Source organism: Prunus dulcis, chromosome 4 (assembly GCF_902201215.1).
Source record: "Prunus dulcis chromosome 4, ALMONDv2, whole genome shotgun sequence".
NCBI lineage: Eukaryota > Viridiplantae > Streptophyta > Magnoliopsida > Rosales > Rosaceae > Prunus > Prunus dulcis.
The window spans coordinates 22,905,729-22,928,579 of NC_047653.1; the positions used below are offsets into that span (position 1 = coordinate 22,905,729).

At 39.6% G+C, this 22,851-nt stretch overlaps 1 protein-coding gene across 1 annotated transcript; it reads left to right on the plus strand.

The window, feature by feature from the left end:
* Positions 1-379: 379 nt before the first annotated feature.
* LOC117625630 (protein NYNRIN-like) lies at positions 380-1,420 on the plus strand. Its single transcript, XM_034357160.1, has one exon. The coding sequence runs from the start codon at positions 380-382 to the stop codon at positions 1,418-1,420; it is 1,041 nt and encodes a 346-aa protein (XP_034213051.1).
* The last annotated feature ends 21,431 nt before the right edge of the window (positions 1,421-22,851 follow it).

Here is a 22,851-nt window from a genome sequence, read left to right on the forward strand (position 1 = left end):
CATACAAATGCCCGAAGACTGCGTCCAGAGGATCATCAAGATAGGAAGAAAAAGTCTACCGTCAGTTCTGACTAGAGGAATGGAGATAGAAGTCAATTCTGCCTTAATCACTAAAGACGATTGGAGAGAGCCTATCATGTCTTACTTGCAGTATCCCACTCTGCCCTCTGAGAAAAGAGTCAGAATCATGGCTACAAACTACCTCATGTGGAATGAAGATTTGGTCCGAAAGAGTAAGGATGAGGTGCTATTAAGGTGCCTCGGAAAGACAGAATATATGAAAGCCATGGGGGAAACCCATGAAGGGATCTGTGGGGCTCATCAAGGGGGAAGAAAGATGTGCTGGTTAATTAGAAGGTATGGCTACTTCTGGCCAACCATGTTGAAGGATTGCATCAATTATTCTAAGGGATGTGAAGCTTGTCAAAGGCACGGCCCAATCCAGCAGGCTCCTTCTGTTCCCATGAATCCAGTGGTAAAACCATGGCCTTTTAGGGGATGGGCGATGGATCTCATTGGCAAAATCTATCCAGCCAGCAGCCAGCAGCAGCATTGTTTTATCATTGTTGCTACAGACTATTTCACCAAGTGGGTAGAGGCCAAGCCAATCAAAACCACAACTTCTCAAGAGATCATCACCTTTATAGAAGAACAGATCATACAAAGATTCGGCATTCCAGAATCAATCACAACTGATAGGGGTTCTTCTTTCATATCTAGGGATATGCTAGATATGGCAGAAGCATTCAAGTTCAAACTGCTTCAATCTACTCCCTATTATGCTCAAGCCAATGGACAGGCAGAATCAAGTAACAAGGTGATTATCAATATCATCAGAAAGATGCTGGAGAAAAATCCAAAGCAATGGCATGAAAAGTTGTCAGAGACTCTGTGGGCATACAGAACTTCAAAAAGAGAAGCAACTGGCATGACCCCCTATGCTCTAACCTACGGCCATGATGCAATTCTGCCTATGGAGATAGCAGTCCAGTCTCTTAGAATTGCTCACCAGCACGGTCTCACAGGAGAAGACTACTCTCAAGCCATGTTACTTGAATTAGAAGAATTGGATGCAAGTAGGATTGACACCCTCAACAAACTCTTGGCAGGGAAACAGGCTGTATCTAGGGCATATAACAAAAGAGTCAGAAACAAGAGTTTTGAAGAAGGAGAAATAGTCTGGAAGGCAATTCTGCCTCTTGGAGCACACATAGCTGGATATGGAAAATGGTCACCTACATGGGAAGGTCCTTTTGTGATTAGCCAGATCCTCGGAATGGGGGCATATAGGTTGCAGGACAGAGATGGAGTTATTCATAATGCCCCAATCAATGGCAAATGGTTAAAGAAGTTCTACCCAACCATGTGGGATTCACAAGCTGTACAGACAGATCCCGGGATAGGAAAAGAACAAGGCTAACTTTGTCTATTTCATGAATCCATTTTTGCTTTAAAGTTGTTTCGTTTTTTTACTTCCAAAGTTTTGTTTTTGTTACATCAAGGGTGAATGAAAGTAGTAAGATGCTGTTTTGAAAAAGAAGCAGAACAAACTTTATTTAAATAGCCACCATAGCGGCAAATTTGTCCAGGTAAATAAAGAAACGGAATTTAAAAAAAACTAAAATCCTAGTTTTCTAAGGGTTTCCTGCAGATTCGCCTTCTTGACAGAGAGTTCCTTCTGGAGCAACACCCCTTGATGGATCGAGGCTTCTGCAATCTCCAAAGCTGGCCTGGAGGCTGCAACCATGCTCTGCACCAGGAAGGTGGCCTTGGTCTTGGAACTCAGTCCAGTCCCAAGCCTGTTCTGCACCTCCCTGCACTCTGCCAATTGTTTTTGAAGCTCTTCAATCTGCTTCTCCAACTTATCCGCAGTAGCCTTGGCCTCCTTATATCCAGCCACCATCTGGTCCAGTTCTGCCTTCTGCCTTGCAAAGTCAGCCAGATTGGCTTCGTGTGTAGCTTTGCAGAACTCAGAGGTCTTGAAGGTAGGCTTGAGATCCTCATAGCGATCGTGCAGATTAAGCACATCTCTGGCCAAGCTTAGGCCCATCTCAAGAATGGGCTTTGGAGCCATGTTCTGTCTATGCAGCAGGTCCAGATCTTTCATCAGCTGATCTAGAGCCCCTTTATCCTCATCAAACTCCAGCTCAGTCGACTGCCAGATTTTTAACCTCTCCATGGCCTCCTGCACTGCTCTAGGCTTTGCCTTGCTCGGAGGAGAGCTGAGTTTTTCCAGCTTGTCCAGTTGAGCATCCAGGTCCATCGCTTCAAACTCTTCCAGTTCTGGGTCAGCGAAAGAAGCCGTAGCAGATGATCCTGGAAGGGAATGAATAGGCATCTGCAGAAGAAAGCATAGGTTACGACCAGGCGGAAAGGCAAAATAAAAGACTCGAGAGTTATGAGAAACTTACAGCAACAATGGGGGGCCTCAAAAGGCTGGATACAGCGGCCAGAACACCAGTAACTTTAGGCACTTCCACCTGGAAAGAACGCAACTGTTAAAAAGGGGAGAACAAGCAGAATAGCAGGAAAGCATGAACAGTTGAGAAGAAAAATTACCACGATTACAGGAGCAGCTGCAGTTGTTCCTACCTCGGCTTCTGGAACCACAACGGTTATTTCTGCCTGATCCACAGGGTCTGATGCAGATGGCTCCACCTGGTCCTCGGCCTCTGGAGCGGCAGTGGAATGTTCTGCCCCAGCATCCTCAAAAAGAGCCAGTTCCGAGCTAGTCAGCTCAGCACTCGGACCCTTTTGTTGCTTCTGCGCCAAGGCAATGCTCTCCGCTATCACCTCAGCAGGAATCTCATCCTACAAAAAGGGGGTCAGAACAGAAGGAATAAAGCACAGAACAGAAGGAATAAAGCAAAAGAGAAACTGATGCAAGTCACAGACTAAAACTCACATCATCTTCCGCCACAGCCACCTTCTTTTGGGACACCTCCTCCAGCTCTTGCAGCTCCTTTTCCTGCTCCACCTCCTCAAAAGCTTCTCGCAGCTCGTCATCCATCCCAGAAAGGCTGACCTGGATTGCTGCAGCTTCTTCTACAGCAACGTACTCCACTTCACTCTTCTTCTTAAGCTTTTTTAACTTGGTGGGAGGAGGAGAAGGACTCCCAGCTGGACAGAACAAAAGTAAAAGATTAGAAAAGAAAAAGCAGAATAAATCCGGAAAGAACAGTTGGAATGTTCCAAACTCACCAGGAATGCCAGGCCGCGCGGTGTTATCTAGAGGGGGAGCAGGCCCTTTTCTTTTTCTCCTGCCAGAAGGAACAGCCTCGGCAGGGGTTTGTTCTGCCTCAACATCATCCTCTTCATCAGCAGAAGGAAGCTCCAAATCCCCGGCAGCAATGACAGAAGAGACTGCACCAAGCAGTTAGAGGTTAGAGGCCAAAAAACAGGAAAAGACAGAAGAAAATTAAAAGGGAGAAGGCTTACCAATCACTTCTCCGGCCTGGACAGACTGTCCACCCACGTTCTTTGTCAGAGAAGGATCTAATAACAGGCAGAATATATGTCAAAAGCAGATTATCAAGACAGAACAAACAACAGACAGAATCAGATGTCTACCTTCTATAATCTGTGCATTGATGTCCTTGATGGTCTGGATCATATGCGCTCTAGCCTCCCCATCCGCAAAAACTAGCCAGTTCTCCCAACCATCGAAGAGCACCTTCAGGGCAGTAACAGAGGCAGGCAGATTTTGGAATCTGGCATGCCACCAGGTGTCAAAATCGGCGGAACTGCAGGAATTTGGTTCCCATGAGGGATAGAGGGCATCCGTGCTGTTGTTGATCTTATTCACTGCACACCGAGCATCCTTGTGCACCTCCAGGTCATCTGCATCTCTCCAGGAAGAGGCCCGGTTACAGCTCCGATATGACTTCAGCGGAATAAGCTGAGGGCAGCCAAGCTGCCTTGCACAGAAGTTGGGATGGTAGACTTCTGCCCCCAGATGATAATTTGGAGGTTTGCCCCCACCATGGGGCAGATCTCTGGGCAGAGTATACTCAGAAATTTCTTCCTGAAGTCTGTTCTGGCAGCCTCGTCTTCTGGCTCCTTCTCGAAAAGCCGAAATCCAGTCTGGAACCAAGGATAGGTCCTTCTGATCACCACTTGCCACTGAGCAGCCGACCTCTTGGTGCAATGCCTGAAGAACATCAAATATTCCTCAAGAGAGCGCTTGGGCACTTCTGCCGACATCAGGGGGAGGGCCAGAACTTGGTCTTCAGGCAGAACTATGTCTGGAAATCTTAACTCGGGGAAATATACCTGCAGCCAGATCTGGATCATCCAGAATGCACCAGGAGCAGACAGGTTCAATGGATTCTCAAGGGTGGCAGTGTATAGATTCTTGAAAAGATGAGCCAGAACTGTTGGCCCAAGCCCCACATCAGTGTGATTATGAAGCGCTTCTGCCAGATGCCTATACTCGAGCAGAACTGCCGAAGACCGATTGGGGAAGACAAATCGATTCAGCCAATATAGAAGGAACAACATATGTTGCTGGTCCTTGTCCTTCTCAGTACCAAACCTCTTCAAATAGTTGGAGAAGGAGCAGTTCTGGTTGATCGTGGCTGGAGAAATAGTGAAGGGAGTGGTCACCTTCTCTTGATTTTTTCGCCTATGGTAATCTCCAACAGCATCTACAGGTCGGCCATGGGGCCTGAACCCAAAAATCTGAGCCATATCCAGCAGGGTTGGCGCCATAGGACCTACACGGAAGTCGAATGTGTTGCTGGCAGAATTCCAGAAGCACAAGGCAGCAGCAAGCAGGTTTTCATCTCTGTTGATCGATTGCTTGGACAGAAGAATGGCGTCATAGATCCCAGCTCTCCTCCAGTGGCCCCCATATCTCGGGAGGAGTCTGTCAATCCAGTCTACCCATTTGACTGGGCTGTTCCTCACCTCGCTAGATGGGAAGGACCGGCTCAAATTCTTGCTAACCCAAGAATGAGAAGCTAGGGCAGAAGCGCTCTCAAAACACAAAGGAGCCTCAGCGTCTTTTCTTAGCAGTTCTGCCACTTCAGCAGGAACAGGGCCAAACCAGTGAGGCCCTAGCACCAGGGTATTCTCGAACAAGTGAAGAACATTCTCATCCAGATTCTTCTGGGCAAAAGGATGAAGCTTGCTCCTAACTTCTATCGCGTGAGCATCAATCCCGCTCCCAGTAATGTAATCAGGAGGAATCGAAGCTGAAGAGGACTGAGCACGAGACCTTGGGGAAGACATCTCTAAAAATCAAGAAAGAGAACCACAGAGAGGATGAAAGGAAAGGAGGATTCGAAGGAGACGATAAAAAACTGAGAGAGAGAAACTCTTAATCGGAAGGGTTACAAGCGAGGGTTTGAAATTTCCTCTTAAAAGGGGGGAAAAGCTCGAAACGTAGGAAGAAGAAGAAGAGACGACACCTGGTGATTATTGGCTAGTAACTAGCTAAATAAATAGCCGTTTTTCTTCCCCCACGAACTCCAGATCATTATGGGCGGACGTGACAGACACACGAAGCGAAAAAGACTGGCGCGCAAATTCATGGCAAAACATTAAGTCTGAAAAACCGTTCCAAAAAACAATTCAGACTTAATGGGGGCATTGTTTGGGCCTAAATTTAACATACCAAAAGATCCAGAAACAGGCCCGTGATGAAATCACTTACCCAGTCCCAGAAAGCCCAAAAGCATAGAAAACTACCATATTGGGCCTTTGAAGATCAGCCCACGAAGATATTTGTTTAAAACTCAAGCCCAAAAGACTAAAAAACACATTCACGTGGCTACCTCAGCTTTGAAAGTCAGCATTTTTAACTAAAAATTCTTTATATGGGAAGGGACGTCTCTGAAAAACTGCCAAAACAGAAGATCAAAAAAAACCCATCTATATTCAGAGATTTTCTCTCCAAAACGAGACGCCATCTTCCAAAGGATTACAGGTCACGCCTTCTCAGTTAGAACGGGAAACAAGGAATTACTCAGGAGACACAAAAGAAACCAAACCGCCATAAGAAGCATAGGCGGTGGCGTTGGTTAAAACAAAGAAACAGCCGCCCAGGAAACCAGGGAAGGGATTGCTATGGAAAAGACTACTGGGAGCCTATCTGCCATAATTGATAAAATCTTTTCTGCTTTACGTTTTGGGAGATCTGTTGCCGCCCATTATTAAAGTTTAAAATCACCTCCAAGAGAGGATCTCTTATAAAAAAACAGAAGTAGGCAAGAAAGAAGGGATGAAAAATTCATCAATCAAAAAAAGACAACAACAAGAAAAGCCAAAAGCTCACTTGAATCCTAAGAAAAGTTAGCCTTAGATCAAAATCCCAAAGTTCAGACTTAGAAAATAAGTCCTTCAAAACGAGATTTCTCGTTACAAATTTGGTTCAGCAAAAGCCAAGTCAAGCAGAGTTTTGAGTTTTCACGTTACGTGGAGACTTCAGCAAAATTAATGGAGAGTCCCGTTCAAGCAGAACAACTCTCTCGTAGTGCAATCCCTAGTCTACCAGATTATCGAGAATAGCCAATTCTGCCCCTTTCAAGCTGAGGAAGTTGCAGTTCTGCCTACTCAGAAGGCCTCACGGAGCGTGAAGCGAAGATAAAGCTCTGCCAGAATCCAATTTTGGTATCGATTTATAGGCCAGCCTAGCATTTGAAGTCATAAATAGGACAGGTAGACCCAGACGCGTCCAGTCCAGCCCAAGTTGGAACCTTCCATCCAAGCAGAATCGGAGTTCCAGCCATTTTCTAACCTCCCTAGAGTCGATATGAATAATTATTGTTTTGTAAAAGGCAGTTCTGCCTGAAACAATCTCACTTATATTAAGCATTTCCGGCCAGAATAGCCATTTGATACTGAGATAAATTGTGAAAGTCCTCACCAGTCTGAGGCAAGAAAAGAACTTACTTGGGAGATATTCCTCACCCAAATTCACGATCGTTTGATTTTTAGAAGTTAGTAACTTGGGGCGCAAGTCATCTACTCTAAAAAAAAAGTCTGCTAGGATTTACGTCGCTAGCAGTGGCACGCTCGCACACCAAAGAAAGCTGACTTGTTGACCAATACTTGGTCTCTAAGCCAGTGGGGAACTTCGCCCTTCCATCACAGGAGCAAACCATAAAACGGGTGAACAGGTACGCAAGAGTTCGTCATATGCGCTTGCACACATGCCGCACCAAGAAGAGATTGTGTTTTAGAAAAATAGGCTATTCACTCAATAAACTACGGGTAAGATGTTGCGTTCTCAGATATAGAGGCGTTTTACACTATAACTTACCATAAGATATGGTGTTTTTAGAAAAATAAGCTATTTGCTCAATAAATTACGAGTAAGATGTTGCGTTCTCATATATATAGACATTTTACACAATAACTTACTAGTAAGATATGGTGTTTTAGAAAAATATGCTATTTACTCAATAAGTTACGGTTAAGATGTTGCGGTCTCAGATATATAGACACTTTACACAATAACTTACCGGTAAGATATGGTGTTTTAAAAAATAAAAAAAAAGCTATTTACTCAATAAATTACGGGTAAGATGTTGCGTTCTCAGATATATAGACACTTTACACTATAACTTATTGAGTAAGATATGGGGTTTTCATAAAAATAGGAAATTCACATAATAAATTACATATAAGATGTTGCATTCTCGGATAGATAGGCATTTTATACTATAAATTTTTGGTAAGATATGGTGTTTTCAGAAAAAATATGCAATTCACTCCATAAATTACGGGTAAGATGTTGCATTCTCAGATGTATAGGCATTTTACACTATAACTTATCGGTAAGATATGGTGTTTTTAGAAAAATAGGCTATTTACTTAGTAAATTATGGGTAAGATGTTGCGTTCTTAGGTATATAGGCACTTTACACTATAATTTACCGATAAGATATGGCTTTTTGAGAACAATAGGCTATTCATTCAATAAATTACGAGTAAGATGTTGCGTTCTTAGACATATATGCATTTTACACTATAACTTACTGATAAGATATGGTGCTTTTAGAAAAATAGACTTCTCACTCAATAAATCACGAGTAAGATATTGCATTCTTAGTTATATAGGCGTTTTACACTATAATTTACCGGTAAGATATGGTGTTTTTAAAAAAATAGGCTATTCAGTCAATAAATTACTGGTAAGATGTTGCGTTCTTAAATATATAGGCACTTTACACTATAACATACCGGTAAGATATGGTGTTTTATAAAAATAGGCTTTTCAGTCATTAAATTACTTGTAAGATGTTGCGTTCTTAGATATATAGGCATGTTACACTATAACTTGCTGGAAAGATATGGTGTTTTTTGAAAAATAGGATATTTAGTCAATAAATATGGATAAGATGTTGCGTTCTCGTATATATACATAGGCATTTGACACTATAACTTACCGGTAAGATATGGTGTTTTTATAAAAATAGGCTATTTACTCAATAAGTTACGAGTAAGGTGTTGTGTTCTCAGATATATAGGTATTTTACACTATAATGTATCGTAAAGATATGGTGTTTTTAGAAAAATAAGCTATTTACTTAATAAATTACGGGTAAGATGTTGCGTTCTCAGATATATAGGCACTTTAAACTATAATTTATAGGTAAGATATGGTGTTTTAAGAAAAATAGGCTTTTCACTCAATAAATTACGATGAAGATATTGCGTTCTCAATTATATAGGCATTTTACACTATAACTTACATGTAAGATATGGTGTTTTTAGAAAAATATGCAATTCACTCAATAAATTACGGGTAAGATGTTGTGTTCTCAGATATATAGGCACTTTACACAATAACTTACCGATAAGATATGGTCATTTTAGAAAATAAGGCTATTTACTTAACAAATTACAGTGAAGATGTTGCATTCTCAAATATATAGGTATTTTATACTATAACTTGCTGGTTAATATTATTTTGGAGACTTTATGATATAATTTTGGCTTAATAAATATAATTTCACTTCTTGTTACATTTTATTCTCACCAACTAGATTAATGAATTTTCTCTATTAATTTGGTGAACTTATTAGATAAATTTATCTTCTGTAGGAAGTTGGAAAGCCAAAAGATAAAGACATACATTTGTCCAAGTTCAAGTTAGGTGTGAAGAGAATTGCTGGCAGATTTTATTGAAGAATTGATTGTGGGATTGTTGTGATTATAAAGAGAAGTAAGGGGGGAGAAGAGAAGACAAAATCGTTGAAGCTAAGGAGCCTATTTCATGTGATTCATAGCCATTTAACGCCTACTTACATCACGGTTATTTGTTTTCCACTAACTCTCCACCATCAACATGTTTAATCCAATTAATCCCTCAATTAAACCCTTCATCACCCACCATGAATGTATTAACTTCTCACTCACCTAATTGACTACTATAAATCACCCATCAACTTATTTGGCAAGGGCAACCCTACAACAGATCTTTTTATCCATTTCATTCAAAATTTAGTTTATGTTTATATATATCCTTGTTGCTGTGGATTATGTTTCAAAATGGATTGAGGCCATACCATGTCGGAAGAATGATCATAAAACTGTTTTGAAATTTTTGAAAGAAAATGTATTATCCAGGTTTGGTACTCCTAGAACGATCATCAGGGATGCAGGATCATATTTTTGCAACCAACCATTTGAAGCTTTGATGAAAAAATATGGGATAACCCATAAGATTTCCACTCCATACCATCCACAGACAAATGGCCAAGCAGAACTTGCAAACAGGGAAATCAAGCAAATTTTGGAAAAGACGATGAATCCAACCCGGAAGGATTGGTCATTGAGACTAACTAATGCTTTGTGGGCATACCGTACTGCATACAAATCACCTCTTGGTATGTCTCCCTATAGGCTAGTTTATGGTAAACCTTGTCATTTACCTGTTGAATTAGAACATAAAGCATATTGGGCAATCAAATTGTTTAACTTTAGTCTTGGAGATGCAGGTACCTTGAGAAAACTCCAATTGAATGAACTTGAGGAAGTCAGGAATGATGCATATGAGAACTCACGAATTTACAAAGAACGTACTAAAATTTTTCATGAGAAAAATATTTTGTGGAAAAATTTTGAGCCTTCTCAACTTGTTCTTTTGTATAATTCTAGACTCCATTTGTTTCCTGAAAAATTAAGAACTAAATGGAGGGCCTTTCATTATTAAAAGAGTTTTCCATGTCGGACTGTTGAAGTTGAGGATCCCAAGAATGGAAATATTTTTAAGGTTAAGGGCCAATCACTTAAACCTTACTTGGGCAGATGTGTTCTAGAAGATGAGACAGTTTCTTTGAACGAACTTGTTTACCAGGATTGATTAGACTTCCCTTAGTCCATCTGTTGTATATAATTAGTTTAGAAATTTTTGTTCACTTGAAACATATAAAGATTCAGTAGAACCATAGTACGACCCATCAAAACCATAATAAGACTTGCCATAACTGTATTAAGGGTCACAAAAATGATATTAAGGATCACCAAAAAGGTATTAGGGCTCACCACAAATGACTTAAGGCCTACCAAAACCATAACATGGCTTACCAGAGCCATATTATTAAGGATCACTAGAATTATATTAAGGCTCCCTAAAACTGTAACACCCCATCCCAAAAATGACTGTTCAATTAATTATTGACTGTGAAATTACATTTTTGCCCTTGGGCATAGGGGTACTTTAGTCACTTTTTGCTCGGGAAGGATTTTGAGGAAATGAGTGTCACCATTTGTAGAGCTCGATGATACGAGTTCGTAGACAAGTGGCAATTAAATTCAAACTTAAAATGAAGAAGTTATGATCTACGGAAGTGCAGTGGCACAATCGTAATGTATGATCACTAGCTTCCCTCTCTCACGACACGCTCTCTCCCCGACTATTTTCTCTCTCCCTCTATCTCTCTCTCTCTCTCTCTCTCTCTCTCTCTCTCTCTCTCTCCCTCTCTCTCTTTCGTGAGATGCTACTATTTCAGACTGCAATTCCTTAATTCTTGTTCCAAAAGAATCGTCTCTCTCTGCTTTACTTGACCTACCCATTTTCTCCGATCGAAAACTAGCGTAGCGCTGAAGATATTGACCTGAAAACTGGGAAAATTTTTGAAGCCATTTTTGGAGATTCTAGCAGCTGTTTTCTTCGATCCAGGTATACATCTTCATTCCCTCCACTTGCTGTAGCTGTCTATGCTGATACCTTGAATCGATTTTGAGGTTTTACTGATCGTTCAATATACCCACTTTCGATGACGGTTTCGGTTTCGATTCGGCTAGCTCTGTCTAGTTTTTGGCCGTGGTCCAAGAACAAAAGTCGATCCCCTAGTTAATATGAATCTATTGGCATAGGTTTTGGCTAGTGGTTTGGATATTTTCCGTAGCTGGAAAATCTCTCAAGACGCCCACCTCTGCCAGAGACTGGTGGCGGCCCGTGGACCATTGTGTGGCAGCCCATTGAGCTAGTTGTCATCTGACAGTCGAAAGGATATTTCACTTATTATGCAATACCCGGTTTCTATAGGTTTGGACCATTCTATAGGATATTTGTTCCACATACCTCTAGGATTGTGTAGGAACTGGTTGATCGAGAATCAGAGTCCCGGATACATTAAATCAATGATTCTAGGAATGTTTGGATCACCGTACAATCGTGCGATCTAAAGTGATCCAACCGCTCGATTGAGACCAAGCTGTCATAACTTGTTAGTTAGACCTTGTTGGACATATAAGAATATTTGGATAAAAAATTGAAGGTTGTCGGCCCTGTAGACCAAATTGGTCAAACTTCACGATCGGGGCCGAACCGATCCTTGGATCGTGATAAGACTTCTTGGATGAATTCAACTTATGGTTATGGACCAATAGGAATCATCATATAACAAATTGAAGATGTGGGCTTTACTAGCCCAGTTGACTTAGATAGTGGTCTATGTCGACTCTGTTGAGGCTATTTAGTAGTTGTAATTGTAATTGGAGGTTTGTTTTAAAATGGTATTATGTTATGAGAGTTTCATTGAATGCTTATGAATTATTATACAATCTCTTTTACCTTCCAAGCATGTTATATTATGTTTAATTGTGTGGAGTTGGGAATGGCTTGGATAACTGGGTTTTGGAATGAATAAGAAATTAATTAAATGCCAGATTATATGTCTATATTTAAATATATGCTCAATGGCTTGAAATTGATGAATTATGAACACTAGTTTTCTCAATAGTATATTATACGTATTTGAATGTAGTTTGAGAATAGTTTTGAGAGATTTTGCATGGTCAAATTCAAATTAAGGAATGTTGGGATTGATCTCGTTTTAAAAAAGGGATTTTTGGCTATTTATTTAAGAACTGATTTTTGGAAAGTTGAGAAAGGATTTGGAAATGGATTTATGAAAGTGGATTTGTAGAAAAAGAGGAATTTTATGATAAGTTTCGGAAAATGGTTTTCAAACCCATTGTAGGAGTTCCCCCTCCCCCCTGGTAGTTGCCTTTGGAATAGTCTAGTCATTTATGACAACACCTCATGAGTCTCGAGGACGCCGGAACTATGTGGTGTGAGGATTTATGTAACGACCCGGCCCTAAACTATTAAATACTAAATTATTAAAGAAAAGGACCATCTTATCCCAGAATATTTTAATAGGTTTACATGTTGACTTGTTGACCGGGAAGACTTTAGTGAAATTGTTACATCCTGGGCTGAAAAAGTGTTAAAATATTTAAAGTAAGAGAGAATAAATTTAAAAGAGGAAATAAATTGAAATAAACATTAAAATAAAATGATTTGAATTAATTAAGGTTTTTGAGAAATTAAAATATTATTTAATATTATATGGGGTAAAAAGGTCATTTTAAGTTTGGGAAAGAATTTGGAAATTCCGATTGCACCACTGTGTAGAACACATCGAAACGAGTCCGTAGACATGTAGTGGGCTCAAATCAGAGTTGTAACGAAGAAGTTACGATTAAAAGAAGTTCAGTTGCATAACCGTAAATATTTCAAAGTTCAGTTTTAAAACCCATATTTTCTCCTTCCCCTCAAAAGCTTCACGACCAACCAACTTCTCTCCCCCATCATTGCCGCCACACATCTTTGTTCTTGGCGGCATTGGTCCTGTTAGAACCCCCTCACTTCCCCCTTCGATTCCAAACCGGTCCCAGCCTTGATCCGCCGGCATGCTCGTCAGAATCAGCCACGGAATAGGCGGTGTTGGATAGTTTTTTATTAAACTTTTGGGCGCTCGTTCGGATGCCTCCGGCCCCCAAATCTTTCGCATCTGGTATGATTTTCGATCCCTTCAATGTGTTCTAGCTGCTGGTTGTGTTATTTTTGAGAAATTTCTGCTTTTAATTGGTTGATTAAGCGATTGAAGTTTTGGCCAATTTTGGCCTTCGATTCCCGCCACCTCCGGCCACTTTTTGGGGTAGATACAAGAACAAAAGTGGTTCCAAATAGGGTGTTTTACCAAGGATAGGAAGCTGGGTTTCCAGTTTTGAGGATTTTCGGCTGCCGAAATTTGATCATGCCACCCACGCACTACCGTCGGGGTGGCGGCGCATGGGTAGCATAGCGAAGTCACTTTCAGAACCTAAATGATCTCTTGGTCCTCAAGAGTGTGTAGGAATTCGTGGATATTAATTTGGACAATGTTTGGACCCCGAACGGATCTCGCATATTGTGTGATTTCCGGGTTCAATACGTTTGAGCCTTTGGATTGTGGTCAATTTTATATATGTTGATCTAGACAATTCTAGGATTGTATAGGACTCGACGGATCGAAAAACTGAGACCCGGATACTCCGAATATGCCAACCCTAGGGTTAGGTTGATAGCAACCGTCCAATCGCGTTATCGTAATCAATCCGACCGTCCAGTCGAGACCAAACTCTCAGGACATGTGTGCTAGGCATGTTAAGACCTCTAGGAACTCTTGGATCAGAATTTTGAAGTCGTGGACCCCACGGGGTGCCGAGTTGACCTTTTGGGACTTATCGTTTTTTGAGTCCCGAGGCACTCCTAGACCGTTCTAATCATTGAAAAGGCTTACATAGGCTTGAGAATGACTTGAAATACAATGCACACACGTCTAGGAGCCTAGGGCTAGGCTTTGAATTAAATAATGAGGATGAGCTCCATGTGATATGTTTAAGCCTTTAGAAAGCTCATGTGCGTGCGAGTGTTCACTTGGTTTAGTTGTTGTTCTAATTTCATGATTTTATGTGATTTCGAGATGAGTATTTAATTATCTGTTTATTTATCACCTGTTTATATATGTTCATATGGTTAATTGTGTGGTAAGAGTATAAATATAATATTGGAAATGGTATGCTAAGCAGAGACCAAGATAGTTAACAAACTAGCCAAGTATTTGGTATATATATATATATATATATTCAGTAGTTGAAAAGGATGAATCTTAGCTTTTGGCTTTTATCAGATTGTGGTATATATATATATATATATGTATATATTTTAAGTTTAGTTGAAAACCAATTTATTGAAAGTTTATATAAGTGACGAGTTATGGTTTTCAAACCCACCACGAGGGTAACCCCCCCTCCCTCCCTCCCAGTTGCCTTGCTACAGTTTGTTATTTTGATGATGCCCCACGAGTTTCAGGGACACCTGAACTGTGTGGTACGATGATTGCGGCGAGGATTGAAGTGTTATCTCTGAGACCTGCGAGGATTGCGGCTCAGATTGAAGTGTTATCTGTAAGACCTGAACGAATGCTGCTCAGTTAACTTTATGGTTCCGAGACCTGCGAGGATGGAATTGATGGACTAACATTGGAATTGACGGATTATTATTGGAATTGACGGATATATGGAATTGAAAATATTAAAAGAATTGACGGATCAGAAATGGGGGTACGCCTGGGTGGAGAGAATTTAAGTCCTAAGATGCTTTTAAATTAAATTGAGGATTTTATACGGCTACCATTATTTTCTTAAGCATCACATTTGTTTTACAAGTGTTAGATGGAAATATACATATAGATTCTAATTAAGTTGTTGATATATATATTTATTTATTTATTTATTTATGAACATTACAGGAGTTTCAATACAAGGATACAAGGGTCTTCGAAGCTTATAAATCTTTAACTTATTTTATTTTATTTTAGTATGTTTATTTATCTTTATCTTCTATTATTTTGTTTAGTTTAGATATAATTGAATGCATGCTGAATGATTGAGTTATATAAATGTTTGATGACAGGTGAAAATTTGGGGGAATGAGTAAATTACAAGGGAAACTCTGCCGGATTTTTTTTGGCAGAAAATAATATTATTTTAAAAGTGGATTTTCAGTTAGAAGGGCAATTTGGTCTTTGTGCCTGGCATTAGCTAGGTGTCAGATACTCACAGGGTTTGACTCGGATTCCAAAGTAGAATTTGGGTTGGGTCCTGTCAACTTGGTATCAGAGCATTAGGTTAAATTCCTGTAGACTAGGCACCTCGTGTGCATCCTTGTTCTAGTGAACTGTTTACATTTCTTCATTTTGTTTTGCCTTCTCGGTATGATTAAGTAAAAGACATCAAGAAGTGTTGAAAAATTTGTTGAGGGTTTCATATGAAAATGTAGAATACACCTTGGAAATATACGATTTGGGAGGAATGTTTTCGTTAACCTAAACTAGTTTGAGCTAGGAGTGTTTAAGAAATGCTTGATTTATTTTCACTTTATAAAAGAAACTACGGAAGCGAAATTGTCCGACGAAGTCGATGGACAAGTTACATGGAAAGGTGTTCCGAATTTGGTTTCACCAGTATTTGATCGGAAGACTAGAGACCATAACAGTGAACAAATGTTGGGAGAGGGTACTTGTGTATAGGCATGTTGGTGGCATTTTCGTGATATTCATGTTTTAAAAGCCAAATATGGGAAGGAGTTAGAATAAGTTGTTGGAAATGCTAAATATACTATTCTTCTCTTGCAAAGGTCCACGTTATGTAGTTGATGAAATAAAGGGTGAAGACTTTGATAGTACTAGACCTAGTGAGCTTTTGCCTAATCAGACAGAAAGGGTACAAGGACAGTTGGCCCAAGGAGGTAGAAATCATAGTTGGTAAGTAAGTATTCTCATAATGATTTATTTGAAATGTGTGATGAGGTTCAAGGAATGAGGGAAGTGAAGTTCTCGTCATGTCATGTCGTTGAGGCACAAATGCGTACCAAGTACCTTTATCGCTTCAAATGACAGGTATGTAAATTTCGAGGACGAAATTTTTATAAGGGGGTAGATTGTAACGACCCGGTCCTAAACTAATAATTAAATACTAAATTATTAAAGAAAAAGACAATGTTACCCCATAATATTTTAATAGGTTTACATGTTGACTTGTTGACCGGGGAGACTTTGGAGAAATTGTTATATCCCGGGCCAAAAAAGAGTTAAAATATTTAAAGTAAGAGAGAATAATTTTAAAGGAGGAAATAAATTGAAATAAACATTTAAAAAAAATGATTTGAATTAATTAAGGTTTATGAGAAATTAAAATATTATTTAATATTATAAGGGACAAAAAGGTCATTTTAAGTTGGGAAGGAATTTGAAAATTCCTAATGTACTATTGTATAGAGCGCATCGAAATGAGTCTGTAGACACGTAGTCGGCTCAAATCGGCATTGTAAAGAAGAAGTTACGATTAAAAGAAGTTCAATGGCATAACTGTAAATATTTCAAAGTTCAGTTTTAAAACCAAGATTTTCTCCTTCCCCGCAGAAGCTTCACGATCAGCCAACTTCTTCCCTCCACCATCGCCACCACACACCTTCGTTCTTGGCGGCACCGGTCCCATTAGAACTGCCTTACTTCCCCCTTCGATTTTCGGTTGGTCCTAGTATAGATCCGCCGGCGTGGTTGCCGGAATCAACCACGGAACAGGCGGTGTTGGACAGTTTTTTAGTAAACTTTCAGGAGCTCGTTCGGATGCCTCCGGCCACCAAATCTTTCGAATCTGGTATGATTTTCCATCCTTTCAATGTGTTCTAGCTGCTGGTTGTGTTATTTTTGAGAAATTTCTGCGTTTAATTGGTTGATTAAGCATAGGGTACTCGTCCTTGGGGGTTGCAAGATTTAGATTTCTATAATCCGTGCAAACTGTTAGAGCTCCAATATTTTTCAAAACTGGCACAATGTTGGCCAGCTACTCAACATATCGGGCAGTATGGATAAAGCCAGCTTTGAGAAGATTTTAAATTTCTTCTTTGACTTTTAATTGTACCTTGGTAGAAAATCGCAGGTGGTGGTTGTTCGAAAGGTTTGAACCTGTCTTTGATTTTCAATTTGTGTTCAACTAAACCTCTGGTTCATCCAAGCATCTCATGATAGTCCCAAGCAAAACAGTCGCAGAGGAGGTCGATAATTTCGACACTCAGCTTCAGGTTCAAAAGATTACTAACAAAGAGAGGTTGTGGTTCGCCCCTAGTTCCTACATTGATTTCTAACAAAGGATCTTAGGCCTCGGGATGGCTGTCTTCCATCTCAGTAGGTGCAGGATCCAGGTCGTCAATGGTTAATACATCGTTGTCGTTTGACTAGTGTTGGAATTCGATCAAATTAATCGGCGAGTTCGACAGTAAAGAGTCATTGGCCCAATATTCCAACAATCATTCCCCAGCCGATCGAAAACAGCACTGGATGTGGTCCATTGATTTGGCCAATCTGTAGATCTGTGGTCAGCCAAGCTAGTAGGCTCTGCTATTTTTCTTCTATGTTCTCTTGTGCTCGACTGGCTGATTTTTGCATCGGTCACAAATCATGGGTTCAAGCTTGAGCTCCTTCTCTTTTTTTCTCCTTGGCTTTTTGGATTTAGACTTTCTTGCCTGCTTACCCCTTTTTCGGCCCCTAATGATCTGACCCTCAGGCCATAAAGCTCTTCTTTGTCGAGCCTATTATCCTTCGACCAGGTTGATAACAGGTGGAAGGAATTGCTCGGCATCTACTTTCATAGTCGGTTTCTGTGTGAATTGAAGCTTATTTTCGTTTATCAATTTTGTATGTCGTCACGCATGAAAATACAATTGTTAGTACTATGAGACCAAAAATTGTGATGCTTACAGAATGTATTTTCTTTGAGCTCTTGGTCCTTAGGGATTTTGTGGCAGAATGATAGAGTGACCTTCTTTTCAGCCAACAGTAAATCAAAAATTCCTTCAGCTTTAGTCAACTCAAAGGTGTAAGTTTTTGGTCTCTCAGGCCTTGAACTTGCTGTTTGGAAGCTTCGCTTTACTGTTGTCGGCCTTAACAAGCTCCTTGCACATGAAGGGCTTGTCTATTTTAACTTCGGCTTAACTGACCTATGCCTCGGCAACATTGGCTGTGCCGTGTTTTTCAGTTTCTGCATAACTAGTATGTCACTTTTTGTGGCCATTTTCTTATGAACCTCTTCTTTCAAAAGGGACGCGTATCTGTTGAATTTGTTGGTCAAGTCATGCATATGACGAAATACGAAATTCGATACCTTGACTTTGCAGATAGATTAGTCACATATCCTAAAGGAATCATTGAAGACGTGTTAATCAAAGTGAAGAAGTTTGTGTTTCCGATTGATTTCTTTGTTCTTGATATGGAGGAAGCCCACAACACATCCCACTCTTGGTAGACCGGCCCTTCCTTACTACTGATGGTACATTGAAATATGTACAACAAGGAACTTTAACTTTGAGAGTTCAGGGCGAATCCATTGAGTTTAAGGTGTTAGAGGCTGTTATAAAGCTGGGGGACTTGGAAGAGTGCGACCGCATATATCTTCTTGACCCAATTGTACATGTCAACTACTTGGAAAACAACTCTACAGATGTCTTGAAAGCCAAGTCGCCACCCCCTCTAGTCGTGAAACGCATGCGCACTTCTCTTGGCCTTGCCGGAATTTATCAATGTTTAATCAAAAGCTTCTCCAAGATGAGCTGACTCTTGTGGCATCTCCTTGCCAAGAATCACACCAATACATTACTTGACAAGGCTATTGTTCGCAAGGAGTTCGGACAACAACCTAAGCAGTACTTGGAAGAAGTAGCATTCTTTACTACTTCTGCACCACCAAAGGTATTCGAAAAGTCTAACTCATGACTATAAAGAAAAGCTTCTTGGCAAGCATTCTCAACTTTTGTTTTCGCTTTTGTTTTAGTTTATGTGTGATTTCTAGTAATTTTTCATGTTTTTGTTTTTGTTAAGTTTTGCGTCATCAAACAAAGGATTTTAGTAAATACATTCTTTGTCCTGCCTTCTTTGCCTCCTAATCACAAGAAGCAAGCCTCAAAGAAGGCTTGAAATTTGGGCAGCAACCATAGTGTTGGTGTCGACTTGCACTTTCCTATGGCCGGCCATGGGTAGAAGTGTGGGTTTGAGTTGGGTCCTTGGATTTGTGTTGCCATACAACACTTATGTCAAAGTTAATTCCATAATTTACTCTTAATTATGAATTATGATTTAACCCTTCAATCACTATTATAGTCTTACTAATTTGACTTGGTCAATTGCTCCGGTCAAATATGTTGACTTTGACTTGATCGTTGACTTTGACCTTTGACTTTTGACTCCTAGTTTCTTTTCTCTTCATTTGTTTCTCTAATCTCATTTCTCGGCGTGCGATCCATGGTTCCTATTCGCAACATAGTGGGAGGGCTCCACTTCTATGGGTTGACTTGTGAATTAAATCTCACCATTTAATTCTTCATATTGGTGAAAGTCAATTGAGTTTAATCCTTTCAGGACTTCCACAAACCATGGTTGAAGCCTACCAGCGTGTCATGGTTATCCAAGCTAAATAGGGTGTAGGGCATAATCTATTTAAATTGGAATGGCCATGCAATTGAATCCTTCTCTTATACAATACTCCTATTCACATTATTAGATAAAGGAATCTAATGTCAAATACCATCATGTGAATTATTCCTTTATATGATTATTCTGATAAGAATTGAAGACCTCTTCTTTCAAATCTTATCTTCTACTTTGTGCAAAGATTTGATCAATCATATATTTGGAGTATTCACTCTCTTTACTAAGAGTAGAGATCCCTTGTCGTACATTCATTTGCCTCCATGACTTTATTGAGAGTTCTGATAAACACCTTTAAGTCATGTCTTCTTCAACACAACGGCACAGTGATCTCAAAGACAAACAACATAGCCATAAGACATCTATGATGTCTCAGGTCGAAGGATTAGTTTGCACCATTGCAATCCATGAGATCTAGTTTGACATGTGAGTAAAGACTTCCATTGTAGAATCATGTATTTGATCGCATTCAGTGTACTTGTTCTCCTGCAAGCACCTACATACATGTCTTGGTATCGGCACACTCAATGACTTGAGACCTCGTCATTTGGGAGAAGATACTACGTATGCTGATCGTAGCAGAATATCAATGCCCAATTGATACTCATATGACTAGGAACATATTTAGGATTAGGGATCATGATAAGTCTTGATGTATGCAATCTCATTACATAGTTCTCATGTCCACTTATATATATATATTCCTAGGACTATAGTTGTCTTGTATTTCATAAGATAACATATAGTCATGAATTAAAACAACTGGTGTTGCCCATAAATAACTTAATAGTCATTACAAAAGATGTCCTCAATACTAACTATTACATAATTACTTGGTAGGCCATATATCCAACTTAAACAGTACTATATTAAGACTCAATAGAAACATATTAAGATTCAATAGAACCATACTACAGCTCATCAAAACCATATTAAGACTGCCATAACTATATTAAGGGTCATAAAAATGATATTAAGGATCACCGAAAAGGTATCAAGGCTCACCACAAATGACTTAAAGCCTACCAAAACCATAACAGGGAATAGGGCTTACCATAGCCATATTATTAAGGATCACTAGAACCATATTAGGGCTTCCTAAAACTGTAACACCTCGTCCCAAAAATGACTGTTCAATTAGTTATTGATTGTGAAATTACATTTTTGCCCCTGGCATAGGGGTACTTTAGTCATTTTTTGTTCGGGAAGAATTTTGGGAAATTGAGTGTCACTGTTGTGTAAAGCTCGATGATACGAGTTCGTAGACAAGTGGCAAGTTCAATTCAAAATTAAAACAAAGAAGTTACGATCTACGGAAGTGCAATGGCACAATAGTAATTTATGATTACTAGAATCACATCCAGCTTCTCTCTCTTGCGACACTCTCTCTCTCTCTCTCTCTCTCTCTCTCTCTCTCTATCTCTCTCTTCCTCTCCTCTCCGTGCGATGCCGCAGTTTCAGATTGCAATTTCGTCTTTGTTCGCCAAATAAATTTGACAATTGTTGTTCCAAAAGAGTCATCTCTCCCTCCTTTACTTGAAGCTTTTGGTTTTCGAAAAGTGTGAAGGAATATTTAGGTCATGTGCTTACATATGCGTTGAACTTTGTTTCTTGTATAAAGAACTACGTGCGGCTTGATCCCTCTGTAAGGGTACGTAGGAAACCTAGGCTAACCTAGGTGCAACCCAAGTTTATGATTGGTTTGTTATGATCAGTTTTGTCAAGTCCGCAAGCCCCTACATACATGTCTTGGTATCGGCACACTCAATGACTTGAGACCTCGTCATTTGGGAGAAGATACTATGTATGCTGATCGTAGCAGAATATCGATGCCCAATTGATACTCATATGACTAGGAACATATTTAGGATTAGGGATCATGATAAGTCTTGATGTATGCAATCTCATTACATAGTTCTCATGTCCGCTTATATATCTATATATATATTCCTAGTACTACAGTTGTCTTGTATTTCATAAGATAACATATAGTTGTGAATTAAAACAATTGGTGTTGCCCATAAATAACTTAATAGTCATTACAAAAGATGTCCTCAATATTAACTATTACATAATTACTTGGTATGCCATATATCCAACTTAAACAGTACTATATTAAGACTCAATAGAAACATATTAAGATTCAATAGAACCATACTACAGCTCATCAAAACCATATTAAGACTTGCCATAACTGTATTAAGGGTCACAAAAATGATATTAAGGATCACCGAAAAGGTATCAAGGCTCACCACAAATGACTTAAAGCCTACCAAAACCATAACAGGGCTTACCAGAGCCATATTATTAAGGATCACTAGAACCATATTACGGCTTCCTAAAACTATAACACCATGTCCCAAAAATGATTGTTCAATTAATTATTGATTGTAAAATTACATTTTTACCCCTGGCATAGGGGTACTTTAGTCACTTTTTGTTCGGGAAGAATTTTGGGAAATTGAGTGTCACCGTTGTGTAGGGCTTGATGATACGAGTTCGTAGACAAGTGACAAGTTCAATTCAAAGTTCAAACAAAGAAGTTATGATCTACGGAACTGCAATGGCACAATAGTAATTTATGATTACTAGAATCACATCCAGCTTCTCTCTTTTGCGACACTCTCTTTCCCCGACTATACTCTCTCTCTCTCTCTCTCTCTCCCCCTCTGCCTCTCCTCTCTGTGCGATGCCGCAGTTTCAGACTGCAATTTCGTCTTTGTTCGGTGAATAAATTTGACAATTTTTGTTCCAAAAGAATCGTCTCTCCCTCTTTTACTCGAAAGCTTTTGGTTTTCGAAAAGTGTGAAGGAATATTTAGTTCATGTGCTTACATATGGGTTGAACTTTGTTTCTTGTATAAAGAACTACGTGCGGCTTGATCCCTCAGTAAGGGTACGTAGGAAACCTAGGCTAACCTAGGTGCAGCCCAAGTTTATGATTGGCTTGTTATGATCTATTTTGTCAAGTTGAATTTGTTGAATAGTTGGGAAATAATTTGAGTTTGCTTTGCAAGTAAAATTTTGGGTTTTTGGTCTTTTCAGGGGAGACTCTATCAGTTTTACGGTAGAAGCCAGACCCTAAA

Coding starts and splice junctions, on each gene's coding strand:
- LOC117625630 (XM_034357160.1), top strand. CDS start 380: ATGTTGAAGGATTGCATCAATTATTCTAAGGGATGTGAAGCTTGTCAA.